Source organism: Leptonychotes weddellii, chromosome 1 (assembly GCF_054177405.1).
Source record: "Leptonychotes weddellii isolate Sample4059 chromosome 1, ASM5417740v2, whole genome shotgun sequence".
Classification (NCBI taxonomy): Eukaryota; Metazoa; Chordata; class Mammalia; order Carnivora; family Phocidae; genus Leptonychotes; species Leptonychotes weddellii.
The window spans coordinates 16,618,063-16,632,302 of record NC_138369.1 but is presented as its reverse complement, the minus strand read 5'-3'; the positions used below and the strand labels follow the sequence as shown (position 1 = coordinate 16,632,302).

The 14,240-nt window shown below is 37.1% G+C and overlaps 1 protein-coding gene across 1 annotated transcript in view; it reads right to left on the bottom strand.

Moving 5' to 3' along the window:
- DOCK3 (dedicator of cytokinesis 3) overlaps positions 1–14,240 on the bottom strand; it is a 162,015-nt gene that overhangs the window by 114,768 nt on the left and 33,007 nt on the right. The window contains exons 3-5 of the mRNA XM_081818562.1: positions 7,631–7,712; positions 2,572–2,632; positions 1,177–1,324 (exon numbers count right to left, since the gene is read on the bottom strand). Of these exons, the coding sequence (XP_081674688.1) occupies positions 1,177–1,324; positions 2,572–2,632; positions 7,631–7,712 (291 nt within the window). The remainder of the gene's footprint in view (positions 1–1,176; positions 1,325–2,571; positions 2,633–7,630; positions 7,713–14,240) is intronic.

The window sequence follows — 14,240 nt, the reverse complement described above, 5'->3', positions numbered from 1 at the left end:
GCAGTTCCCATCAGCCATCAATGAAGAGATTTGGGATATGGAGAAAGTCTGTGACTGATGCATGAAAGGAAGAGAAAACCCACCAAAATTTCCTTTGTAGGCTACTATTCCAAAGGAAGATCCTCATCCCATAAAGTACACAACTCTGAACAGAACAGTGCTTAAGGCAAAAATAGGTAATAAGGAGGTCTGGACTTTTATTTTGAAATTAATAAAATGTGGTTAATCTACAAAGGCCCAAATTAAGTATAATTGTGAATTAAGTTTATTTCCTGCCTGAGTCAGAACAGATAATACAGAAGAATATTCATACAATATTTATGGTGAAGATACATTAACATGGTGATGGACAATATCAGATTTCATTTGGAAAAATAATACTGGGTTAAAACCAAAAGAGGACAGATGTTTTTTTTTAAAAAAATTCTCATAGTTAGAAACACTTACTTTAAAAACTCACTAAACTCATCACAGATCATGTTTCAGCACTACTATTCCTAAGTCTGTATCAGCAAAGACAGATGATATGCCTGAATTCTGTTCCTTTTCTTCATTCATTTTTTTTCTATTGTTTAATAAGAATCAGGAGGAGATGCACTGCTTCTATAAGGTAGGTCCTCTGGTTAATGAACATTAAAAATAATGCCATGACCAGTTGGGTGTGACTTATGGATCTGTGGTCACAAAAGTGAAGAGTGAAACCACAGCTCCTCAGAAAAACTTGCTTTTCCTCAATTTGACTCATGATCATTCTTTGAAGCAATTTGCATTGGTACCTAGCTCAGTTACCATATCTGGGGGGCAAGTATTAGACAAAGAAGATACTTTTATATCCAAAACACATGAGAAATTACATTATTAGTTTTCCTGTAAATGTATAATAATGTTGGTTAGTCCTAGATAGAGGAGGTAGTACAGAAGTCTATACTACCAGACTTCTAGTTTAGGATAAAAGTTTCCAAATTCAGTTGCTTCAGAATCACCTGGGAAACTTATCACCTGGGAAACTTATATATATAGACCTTAGATCAAAATCTCTACATTTTTAAAAAACTCCCTATCCTACATATTCTGGTGGTTCTGTGTCCCACAAAGCTTGAGCACTGCTGCTGTCAAGGGTAGGGCTGGAATGTCTTATGTTGTAAATTATTAATATTTCTGATCTCTATTACTCACGTGTAAACCTTAAGAACAAAATCCTTTTCTTCCTTTAATTCTGTGAGTGACTGTAGAACATCCAGGATGCTTAGGACCGCACAGCCATATGGTCGCCGGTAGTGCAGGTGAGCAGGGCCTTTCTTTGAATCATTCAGGAGCATCCGGCCTGGAGCACAGCAGAACATACCAGTCAGACTGAGAACTCCAGGCTCCTCTCCAGTATCACCTGGTTGTCATCCAAGGATGTCAAAGCTATAGGCACCTTAGAGATACTCTAAATTGGAAGACTAATTTAAGACTGAAGGGAGCCATCCAAGGATGCAGAATATTTATGTGGAGGAATGCCAAACAGGCCTTTGGCCAGGGCTCTTGCCCTGCACCACATTCAATTAATCATCCTGATTATCTACCTTAATACCAATAGTCCATTTATTAATCATATGAGAATGAACCAGTGGTTTTATGAATTTCTTTGAAAAACGAGTGTGTTAGATTTAAACTTCTTAGGCATATTAAGGATACAGAGTTTTTTAGTTGCCAGGTAAAAACTATGTATGCAAAGAACAATGTGTTATTCTTCCAACCAAATTTTGCTGTCAAAGCTGCTCCTAAACCTCTGCTGGAGCGAAAGTTGTCTCAGAAAGAATGGGAGTTTGCTTCTCCCACCTACCAAGGCTGTGCCTACAGTGGAGGACTTGCAAGAGCAAAACTGGAACCTCAATAAATGCTTAGGAAGTACAGCAAAACAGGTGTCTTGTTGGCAAAGGATTAAAAAATATTCTTTGACAAAAAGGTACAAGATATGCCAGAACCCAAACCTATGGAGGAAGACTTGGTTAGTCATAGCCCCCCAAATTACGCCATATGCTTGAAATAAGGGTGAGTAAATCAACCACAGAACAGTAGCAAAATTCACTTTTTTCATATTGGGTGGGGTAAAAGTGAAATACCATATATTGACTGCAGTAAGGATAGTAACTCTCATTCTGTGGAAAATAGCACACATACATACTTTTGGATACAAAACACAGCAAAAGCCATTCACCACCTGTTAAGATGGCAACATGCAACCTGTTGTAAGATCTCTGAAGTGGAAAAGCTGGTACAAAAGGCAAGGCACTGTGATGGAAAGAATGTCAAAAGAGCAGACCACTTGAAATAAAGAGTTTGGGTCCAAAAACAAATAGGGAGCAGAAGATTTCAAGTGAAAAAAAAAACGCTTTCATTTATGTCAAATTCAGCTACCCTAGCAGTTGAGCTTAAGGTAGAGTTCTGCTACAAGCTAGACTCTCATCCTGAGACCTAGCATCACAGATAAGAGCTAGGGAGATGATAAAGCTCAAACATAGTAGTAGATACTTATCCCAAAGTGGGCTGGTCTTTAGTCATGTGAACGGATAAGGTCAACAGTACCTATTCGTATCACATGGGCAACTATATATAAATCTCTCTTCATATCTTTGCTGCTCAGATCCTAAGGAAAAAAAAAACACAAGTAAATTAAGGCAAGGAATATACTGAAAATAATTAAAATTTCATTTCGAACCTCATAATCATCTGCTTTTGTTACTTTTAGCATATGTTATAGGTGGGGAGGGGGACTAAAGCACATAGTGGTTTAGTGTTTATAAGATTCCTGCAGTGAAAGTGTGAATATCTTATATGCCTCTCGAAGTTTATTTTATTGATAATATTTTCCCAGCTTTTATTTAGAATACCCAACAAATATCTACAAGAATTCTCACATTAGAAATCTTCATAATATTGCCTTATCCATGTTTATTCTAACATCACATAAAAAACATTTTGTAACAAATGTTCAATGCAGAAAAAAATGGGAAAACACCAATAAGCTTATTAATGACTGAAATTCTGAAAGTTTACTCTTTACTAATTTTATGTTTATTCTTTGGTCCACACTGATTATTATACACTAGATATGTTCCCTTGAGAAGAGACTAATTTGGCCTTAGTGAAACCTCAATAATTTGATCTCGATTTCTAAATTTAGATATGCATCATTTATACTGAAGTATAGAGCTGAAAATAATCTTATCCAGAAAATTCTAAGGGCTTCCTTTAAGTAAACAATCTGATCCAATCAGTAATTTTTAAAACTAAAGTTATGAAAAGAATTTTATACATTAAATTATTTGTTTAGAACACATTTTGAAATAAAATGTTCATTTATGGGTATGTATTTTACTTTAACATGTTGTACTTAAAGTAATAAAACTTTAATATATACTCTGTTTCAGATTTCTCACCAGGTCAACTTGCTGCTCACTCAGAGACACTATTGTGAATTAATGATGATTGATGGAATAACCTCTGTCCTTAATGGGACAGTTTCCCAAGATTTCCCTTTTGCTTCTAGGATAAGTTCCGTACTTAGTTCCCTGTCCTTCCCATCTTTTGATTGGCTCCAGATGCTTTTCTCTTTTTAAAAAAGCAGGGAAAGGGACAAGCAAGTGACAGTTATAATTTCAAATGAGCTCTGAGATCCAGAGTCCCCATGTTTGCTTTATTTTTATATCTTGTTGCAGGGTTAGGACTAGGGTAAGGCAAGCAAGGCACCCAGGGTGCAAAGTTAAAGGAGGTCTTACTCTCAGGATCCTGTGCTTTGCTTGCCTTACCGGAGTCCCAGCTCTGCCCTGTAGAATGGTCCTAAACATATGAAAGGAAAGGAGACATTAAAAAGTAAGGTGCAATGGTGAAATTGAAACTTTTAGATTCTAGATGGTTATGATATTTGACCAAATTCTTGATGGAATAATGAAATATGCTTATAATGAGATAGGTTACAAAATAATTTAAAATAAATGTGTAACTCTGGAATCACAAAGAAATATTTTTACATGAAAGTTGTCTTTTGAAACTGAAAAAGGATGGTTCAGGCTCCATTTCACCACTTCCTTTAATTTATAAATGGAATTTAAAATGATACCCTCAAAATATCTCTGTATTTTGACACTTATTAAAATGGTTACTAAATACATATAAAAATGAAAAAAAAACAACCCCAGATTACCACTTTTATGTGCTTTTGGGGGGATTTAAACATGTCTATTTACTGAAAGATATAGAAATGTTTGACACATTTCAAAGTGAAATCGTTCCTTCTACATAGCTTGGACTATGTTAATCCAAACTATCAAATAACCAGTATGATGATTAATTCCTACATCTAAGAATTCAAGCCAGTTACCAAAGATGATCAAACACTAATCAGATCAGTTGTACACATGAGCACAGGACCTCTCTCTTGGTTCTAAGTGAACGAAAGGAAGAAAACGGAAATATAATTTATGGTATTTTGCAAGTAGATGGAGTAGGGGTCCTTTCTGACCATTTTGTACATGGTACCCAGAACTCTCTGTGGTAATTTATTTGAAGTCAATAAATATAAAATGGGAATAATCAGTGCAAAAAAAACATTTTATGTGAAATTATTATTTGAGAGTCCCACATAATTTCAATGTGAAAGCTATCCTATTAAATATAAGTGCATGGTTAGACACAGTTACCACAGAGTTACTAAACACTTACTCTTCACAACTAAGTACCAAGTGTGGCTACCCACATTAAAATACTCACAAGACCTGTAAAAGCAAGATGGGAAGAGGGATTCCCACCATTCATTTGGTGAGCAGAGTTTGAATTAAGATTTACTCATTGGAGCATACCCTCCAATCCTACATAATTAAAAGCTGGTGCCCAACTATACGGTAGTCATAGGGCAGTGACTCAGGGCTCAGCATCTTGGGACTCAGTTACTGATGTTCCATTTGAAACACGGAAAAGTCAACTCACTTTCCTGTGCCTGAACTGCCCTTTTTCTGTAGAGATAATGGGATTTACAAATATATAACAAAGCCGATTTATTCATACTTATGCTATAAAAGAAGCAGAAGATATAAATAAATGTAGAAAATACAATGCCAATGAATGCAAGGAAAACAACACAAGTTCATTTTCTGAGTTGGTCACTCAAATATAATAAAAAAGAAACATATTCATTTATTTAAATCATTACTGAGGCCTTAGTATTTGCCAGGCACTGTGTGTGAAGCACTGGATGTCTAATAATAAGTAAATTCACAGACATGCTCTCACACGCTCATACACATAGCCATTGTTTATCATGAAAGTTAGGAAATCACTGTATTAGATATTCACTGTATTAGGCATTCACATAAATATGAAACACCTCCTTCTGGATAAAGTTCTTCCTGGACAGGAAGCTCTGAAATCTAACAAGGTCAGAAAAAACCCAGATTTTACAGAGAACAAGGTTGAGCCATGAATAATGTGATTGGTTTATAATGTGGCTCTGAAGTCTGCTTGAGTAATCCTGCAAAACCACTCAGTTTGTAGGCTTCCCTCTTCTTGATGCTAAGGTAAGCTATCAGGTTGGCACTGACTACAGCTGTGGCTGCATTTTCGTGCGTTACTCTCAAACTCTGTAGCACGTATGTCAATCTGGAAAACCCCTTTTGCCCACAGGAGGCACTCAAGTCTTAGATGAGAAAATAGGTTCCACCAAAATTATTATTTCATATAGCTTAAAGTAAGACACGAAAATCCTGGCTAAGACAATCTTGTGAAAAAATTTCATGTGCTTTGTAAAAATTTCTCAAATCACTCTTTAGGATCTTAAAAAACAATCCAGGGCTGTACCGCAAAGGGAACTACAGAAGTGGTATTTTTAGCAGCCTTGTGTCTTCCCATTGTGGCAGAATAAGAGCACAAGAATGTTATGTGCATCTTTGATTTATCAAGTCACAGCTACAGCGTAGGCCTCTAGGCCCATATAGATAATTAAAATGCTACAAAATGAAAATTTTGATTTACTGTAATTACATTCAAATATCATCATAATTAAGTTCGTTTTTCAAGAGACAAGGACTGTACTCATCATATTCAAAGATAGCACATGCACACAGCTCTGTTTCCACAATGCCAAAGAACAAGGAAGCAATGGTTTCTTTTGCTGCTTTATTAGAGAACCAGGATCTAGAAAAACCTCTAAGGTCACTGAGGCATTCTAGACAGATGGGTATCTCATTTCTTTCTATTTCTGTTTTCAGAAAGGTGGCCCCAGAGGACCACCTCAATGTTTAGACACTTTCACTTCAGAAGATCTCTCCCAATATTCTAACCTAAATCCCATTAACTGCAACTTGTACTCTTTCCCTTGTTCTTTTCCTACTGAAGGAACAGTGTTGCTTTTCCCAGACTAAACCATCTTAATTCCCTTAACTGTCTTCATAGGTCTGCTTTACCTGCTCTTTCTTCCAGTATTATCTCCTAAGGTTTGTATGATGAGCTCAAAGATGGGTAAAAAAAAAAAAAAAAAATCACTTTAGCTTAACTAGACTTACAAATGTTTCTGTACATTTGGAGCATTTTCAATAGAAGCTATCCCTGTGAAAGTGGCTTCTGATTCTGCAGTTAACGTTGTTTGAAGTTTTGAAAGATAAAGTTGTAGTAAATGAACAAAGAAGTCAGGTAAAAAATCCAGTTTTATCTTCCAGAGAAAGTCACATATAAGATGCCTAGCTAAATCTCATTTGTGTTTAAGAGGCACACTGTAAGCTCTGAGACACCTGTCACCCATCAATCATGCACCCCACACCAGGGCAGTAGCACTGTGAGACTATCACACCTCCCAGCGTTAATGGGTCTTAATGTATCTCAGTAGCACTGAAGCAGATCAAAGACTCCATGAGAGTCAAAACTGGTTTAAAATTGTAACATGGTCTTGTTTTCTCCTTCAGCAAATAAATAAACTGAAATAAACAAAGCTGCACACTACCTTTTTTTTTTAAACTAAATAAAAAACATTTAGTAAATCAGAATCAACTTGAAGAATATACAAGGCAATGTGGTATTGTGAGGCTGAGCACTTTCTAGAAGCAGATTATTACATCTTCTCTGAGCTGATGAGTTTGTGATCCTGGAGACCATGAATGACAGCATGGTTATTGGGAAAAAATGAAAGTATAGATCATAGTAGGAAAAGACCCTCTATTTGGTATGTGAGAGAGAAGAACTACTTAGTTTGTCTCTCTTTATATGCACTCACTAAAAAACTGCAAAGCTGTAAATTTGGTGGATGCCTTTAGAGAAACTATACTTCTACATCAGAGAAATTCCCAGTGGTCTTGAATAAGAATAGTAAGAAAGACTTCTTTCAGATTTTGTCTGTTATATTAAATAGCTTCTAAAATCTACATTAGTAAAAGGTACTTGATTATATTTCTTTAATAAAAAATCAATTAGAAACTATAGCTGATTTCAGTTTTCTTTAAATATTTCATTAAAACCTGATAGAAACATAAATCAAGTCCTAATCTCCCCAGTGTGTGGGGAGGTAAGAATAAATGCTCGTTTCCAGGGTGACAATATCCACATAGCAGGCCCCTGGGTAGAGTCAACAGCAGAGAAGGGAAAGAGAATTTGCACATACTGTAAAAAGGGCACACATTCGTTCTATCTTCTCTGGGTTCCTTGGCCCACCATTCTTGTTCAGTCTCACCAGAAACCGCTCACTGAAATGTAGGAGAGAGAGACAGAAAAATGTAAGGGACCACATGCTCCAGAACAAATAAAAAGGGCATTTATAGAGAAGCCCTAAACACTTTCAGAACAGCTCATAGTGACAGGAAAGGCCAAAAGTACATGTCTAATGGCAGGACACTATTTTTCTTGCCAAGCAGCATGCAAAGGACACTACAAATTGCCTAACAGCTGTTGCTGTTTATTTGCTGGTAGTGACTCTTATCTCCCTAAAGGTGTGTGCTCCCTGAGAGGAGCAATTAAGACTATCTTCTATTATTTTCCAAATACCCTCAAAGCTCCAGTCATAATGCTAGGCCCATAAAAAGCATATACATTCTCTGATGTGAACACTCAGATCATAAAAATATCCACCATACTCGAGCCAAAAAGATCTACATTACCCAATTTACATCTTCCTATATAACTCTTAAGAATCATTTCAGGAATAAGAAAAAAAAAGTTACAGGGACTTACAAAAATTTGAGCAAAAAGTCAAAGAGAATAATGTATTATAACTAAAGTTGCAATCAGAATTTAATAGGGCCATTAAAACATTTTATTCCACAAACAACACAAGTTAGCTCCTGAAGTAAGTTACTGAATTAAAAAACCAGAGATACAGTGTTTGTGACATCTGGAGAGGTGTCTCCTCGCTCTCTCACTCTTGCCCAGGCTCAGTTTCCTACCTCTTCATCCCAAGGCTCCCCATCAACTGCAACAGGAAAACTGAGCCATGGCAAAGACCACATATATGATTCTGAAAGTAATTTACTTCTCCTGTGCCCACAGTCACGTACTCACCACATATATGTCAATATTAAAATACTGTCCTAGAATTATAAGATATAATATCAACTTCACAGGTTGCTTACTTTGTTCATGTATTCATTTGTTCATTTAGTCAACAAATAGTTATTAAGTTCTGTGTGCTAAATGTGGGACTACAAATGTGAACAAGATACATACAAGGTACTTTTTTTCATAGCGCTTGTGGTCCTGGTAGACAATTAAATATGCAGAAATGCAGCTCAAAAAATATTTGGGCCAGATATAAACTTGAGATTTTTTTCAGCCAGGGGGTTGGATGGCAATAAGGAGAGAATGTGCATAGAAGGAGCAGGAAAAAGGGCTTTGGTCAGAATCCTGAGGGACGTTGATATTTAGGAAAAAAGAGGTAGAACTAGCAAAGTAGACATATGGCGACAAATAGAAAAATAAGGAGGAGGTGGGATGCTACGTTAGTCAAGGGAAGAAACTGTCTGAAAGCGGGGGTCAGTGAAGTCCAAGGCTAGTGAGAATCACATGAGACAAGCACAGGAGTGCCCCCTGGCTGTTCAGAACAGAGACTACTGTGATTCTTGCAATAACTGTTTTAGTGGAATGGTAGATAAAGAGCCCAGTGTGAGGAGTAAGAAGTGAGGAGGCAGAAACAGTAAGTCTAGACCACTCTTTTTTTTTTTTTTAAGACTTTATTCATTTGAGAGAGAGCTAGAAAGAGCAGGAGCTGGGGGTGGGGTCAGGTGGGTGGCTGGGGAAGGACAAGGCTGAGCAGGGAGCCTGACATGGGGCTCAATCCCAGGACCCTGGAATCATGACCTGAGCTGAACACAGATACTGAACCAACTGAGCCACCCAGGCGCCCCATAGGCTACTCTTTAATAAATGGCTATGGAAAGGTAGAAGTGATGAACTTACAGTTGAATGGGCAGGTTGGGTTGAGGGAGGTCTTTATTTTTTTTAAAGATTTTATTTATTTATTTGACAGAGACAGAGATAGCGAGAGCAGGAACACAAGCCCCGGGAGTGGGAGAGGGAGAGCAGGCTTCCCGCCGAGGAGGGAACCCGATGTGGGACTCGATCCCAGGACCCTGGGATCATGACCTGAGCCAAAGGCAGACACTTAACGACTGAGCCACCCAGGCGCCCATCTTTATTTTTTTTAAAACATTTTATTTATTTATTTGAGAGAGAGAGAGAGCACAAGCAAGGGTGAGGGGCGGAGGGAGAAGCAGGTTCCTCACTGAGCAGGGAGCCTGATGCAGGACTCGATCCCAGGACCCTGGGATCACTACCCAAGCTGAAGGCGGACACTTAACCGACTGAGCCACCCAGGCGTCCCAAGGGAGGTCTTTATTAACATGTGGAATAATACATATGTTTATACTTAATTAATTGTCAGTAAAGGCACCAAAATTCAGTAAAGGAGCACAGTAATCTCAACAAATACGCTTAATAATCCATATGAAAAAGACTAAACTTTGATCCTTGCTTACAAAAGAGTAACTTGAATGGATCATAGACCTAAACATAAGAGCTAAAACTATAAAACTATAAGAAGAAAACACAGGAGAAAAATGAAGACAAGTACCTTTGTGTATTTTATTCACATTTGTATTTCCATATTTAGCATAAAAGAGAAAAATCTTTGATCTCAGATTATTAAGTGAATACCATGAATCACAACAAAATGATAAACTGAACTTTATCAAAATTAAAACCATCTTCTCTTGGGAAGACACTGTTAAAGTAAAAAGACAAGCTATAGACTGAGAAAATATTTACAAACACTTATCTAAGAAAGGACTGTATTAAGAACATATTATGGAGTTCTGAGAGTTCTTTGTAAGTAACAACTCAATTTAAAAATGGACAAAAGATCTGAATAGACCCTTCACCAAAGAACATACAGGAATGGCAAATAAGCTCAAGAAAACATCCTTAATCATTAAAGAAATACAAATTAAAAGCACAGTGAGATACCACTACACACCTATTAGAATGGCTAAATTAAAGACTAAATATACCAAGGGTTGGTGAGAATGTAGAGCAACTAGACCTCTCATAAACTGTTGAGGGGAGTTCAAAATGGTATCACCAGTTTAGAAAACGGTCTGACAGTTTCTTATAAAGTTAAACGTACACTTATTATATGATCCAATCACTCTACTCCTAGGTATTTATTCCTAGGAGAAATGAAAACTTATGTCCACACAGAGACCCATATGTGAATATTTATAGCAGCTTTATTCATAATAGCTAGGAACTGTAAAGAACACAAATGTTCATCAGGAGATGAAAGGACAATCCATATAATAGAATATCTATACAATGCAATATTACTTCACAATAAAAAGAACTACTGATATGTATAATAATATGGATGAATCTCAAAAACATATGCTAAGTGAAAGAAGCCAATCAATCACAAAAGACCATATACTGTATGTCCCCACTTATGTTACAATCTAGAATAGACAAAACTATAAGGAAGGAAACCAGATCAGGAGCTGTCACGGCTGAGGAAGGAGGGCAGGGATTGAATGCAAAGGTGCATGAAGGAACTTTCTGGGGTGATGAAAGCTTCTACTTCTTGAATATGGTGGTGATTTCACAACTATAAATTTGTCAAAACTCACCAAACTATGTATTAAAAAGAGTGAATTTTACTACATGTAAATTACAGTTCAACAACCTGACTTCAAAAAAAGATGGGGTACACCTAACAACATTTACTTCTAATAGGACAATGTCTGTAGATGGTGAGATATTGAAGACAGAGGAAACAGAGAAAATAATTGGCAAAGGAAAAAGAGATTCCCACCTCCTTGGGAAACTCAGAGAATCAAGGAAAGAAGGAAGGAGGAAACAACAGGTATAGATACAAATAAGTTAGTAGTTTTAGTAATGGAAAGTTGAGGTGTATCAAAGAAACTGGAAATAAGAGCATCAAAGTAACATTTTTCTGTCTGTTACTGTAGTTATCTATCCTAACTAACATGTATATATGCATTTAACAACCACTCAGTTAGCTCTTAACTTGGTATATGAGTAGAGAAACATTTTTAGAAAGTTTATGTCTTTTCCAGAGAATTTATCATTACTTCTGCACTCTTTGTTGAAGGAACACCTGCAACTGCTCTCACTATCACATTACCAATCTCTCAAGGACAGACATCTACCAAGCAGACTGCTGCTGGAGCTGCTAGACCCACAGAAGGGTATATGGTTTGGAGGGGCTACATCAAGCTCTGGTCCAAAGATAAAAGGGTACATAAAACAAATTCCCGAGCGGACAGGGTTGCTGGCCCTACAGAACCCAAGAACTTCCCTTTCTCCTCAACAGCGGGAGGAGGCCCCTGAGTTTTCATAGTGCCCACAAGACCTTCACATGTCCTAGAGCCTTTCATGCTTCTGGTTTCACCTGGCCTTCACAATTTGTGAAACTGAAAATAACTGGTTTTTTTTTTCCTCATTTCATAGGGCTTTGGGTACACATCTAGTTATTTCCTGTTTTGCTAGCTTCTCCAATGGGTATGATAAACAAATGATGCTTTCTGCTAACATTCAAACTATTTGAAGGCAAATACCTATCCAATGTTTCCTGAAGTGGTCAAAAAAAGTGGAAAATACTGCATTAAACACAGTTAAACAAGGTTTTACCCTCTAGAAGTTCTCAGAGGCTTAAATGTTATTATGTGTTTTGATACCAATGGGACCGAAGACATCTGACCCCACAAGCTGCTTTTATGTAAGGCAATGGAGTCTGTGCAAAGTTTGATAAGTGCTGATAGAATCTTCTTGCCAATGAGAACTACAGCAACCACTCATATTTCCCAAAGGTATGAAAGGAACTGTGGCCAAAAGAGTAAAATTTATTAATGAGATTTTACGAACATCCTCTATATGAGAGCAACAGGTCAGGTTTTCTCTTAAACAATATGGGCGAGAAAACTCCAATTCTTTCAAAAGAAAAAAGAGATGGTGTTAAACTCTTACTTTTCAATAAGCAACATTATAAGAGAACTTCTCCATATTTAGTTGTTTTTATGATGAGCTATGCATGAACAGTATATGAAGTTAAATTAATTTCATAATTTCATAGTATTGAGCAAGTTGCTACAAATGAATTCCATAATTTGAATCTGTGGCAAGTCTTATAGTATCTTAATTTTAAGATCACTTGATTTTATGAAAGTTTTAATTCACACACTCATACACATCTCCATGGATAGCATTCATGCATCCCTATAGCAAATGTTTGGTGACCACCAATAAGATACCAGCCTATGTTGAGGCAGAGATAGTCTCTGATACTTAGGGAGAATATTTCCTGAAGACTCTGTTTTGGAAATACAAGCATTCTCCTCAAGTAATTTCAGAAGAATTCTCTCAACTCATTCATTTTAATCTTCATGTTTCTCATTTGGTCCTCTGTGGAGATGGATGGCAACTACTTAGCATCTCTTTTGTGATAACCTCCCAGGTGCTTAAAAACAGACAAGTAGCCCCAAGGCCATAGTACATAGCACAGCCAACAGATTAAAAAATCTCCAGTATTTCATCACAGATTCATTTTCCAATTTAGATCACTTGGTTTTATTTCTCAAGTTCTTCAAGTTTTCCCACTTCATTCTGAAGCACAAGAGCAGAAATGCATAAAGGGGTTTCATAAAGGCAAATCAGTACTGTGGTTTTCAAATTTATTTTTAGTATCAGCTTTTCTTTTCAACAAAACCTCACACTGTTCAATATATGAAAAATTGATAAAGACAGCTACTTTGGTTGAATTGGGGGGTGGGGGGACAGGCGGGAAAGAATCCTCCCTACTTAGGCCTTTCTCCTAATCACCACCTGTCCATGAGACACTTCAGGGCTCCAAAGAACACTTTTATAACTATTATTACAATTCAAGGATTCTTTCCAGCCTTCTTCCCTCCTTTTCATTCACTTCAACAAGTGCTCATTAGCCTCTACCATATTTCAGAAACTGAGCTAGATACTGGGAAATAGAGAAATGAAATGGTCCCTCCCTATCCTCAAGGTTTTGAGTCTACTAGGAGAGAGACACACATAAACTCAAAATTGCAACATAATGTGAAAATGGTATAATTACACAGAAAGGGGCTGCTGACAAGTTCTACTGGGATGAGGATAGGCTGCCCAAATGAGATACTGTAAAGGATTCTTGCAATATTGCTAGGCTTTCAGCATTTGGTGAGGGGTAGTTAGAGATGGAGAGAAGGGGATTCTAGGAGAGTGCTCCAAGTGCAGACTCTCAGAGGTCTGAGGCAGCTTGATGGTGGGAAGGTTCCAAGCATGAGTTAGGAGGGCACTGGAGAACCGGGGAGCGGTCAAAGGTACTATGCAACACAGATGGACAAATCCAGCGGGGACTTATGTGAGGGTTCTCCTAACTTGGCTATTATCAGGAGTAACTGGCAGCTTATTAAAATACAGATTTCTGGACTCCATCCCAGGTCTTCTGGATCAGAATTTCTAGAGGAAAGAACTCAGAGGACTTCTGGGCAGAGTGGAAGAATCTGCATTTTTTAAGAATTTTATTATGTTATGTTAGTCACCATACAATACATCATTAGTTTTTTTTTTTAAATAAATTATGTTTTATTAGATAATGACAGCTATTTTTTTTATTCTTATGTTAATCCCCATACATTACATCATTAGTTTTAGATGAAGTGTTCCATGATTCATTGTTTGTGCATAACACCCAGTGCTCC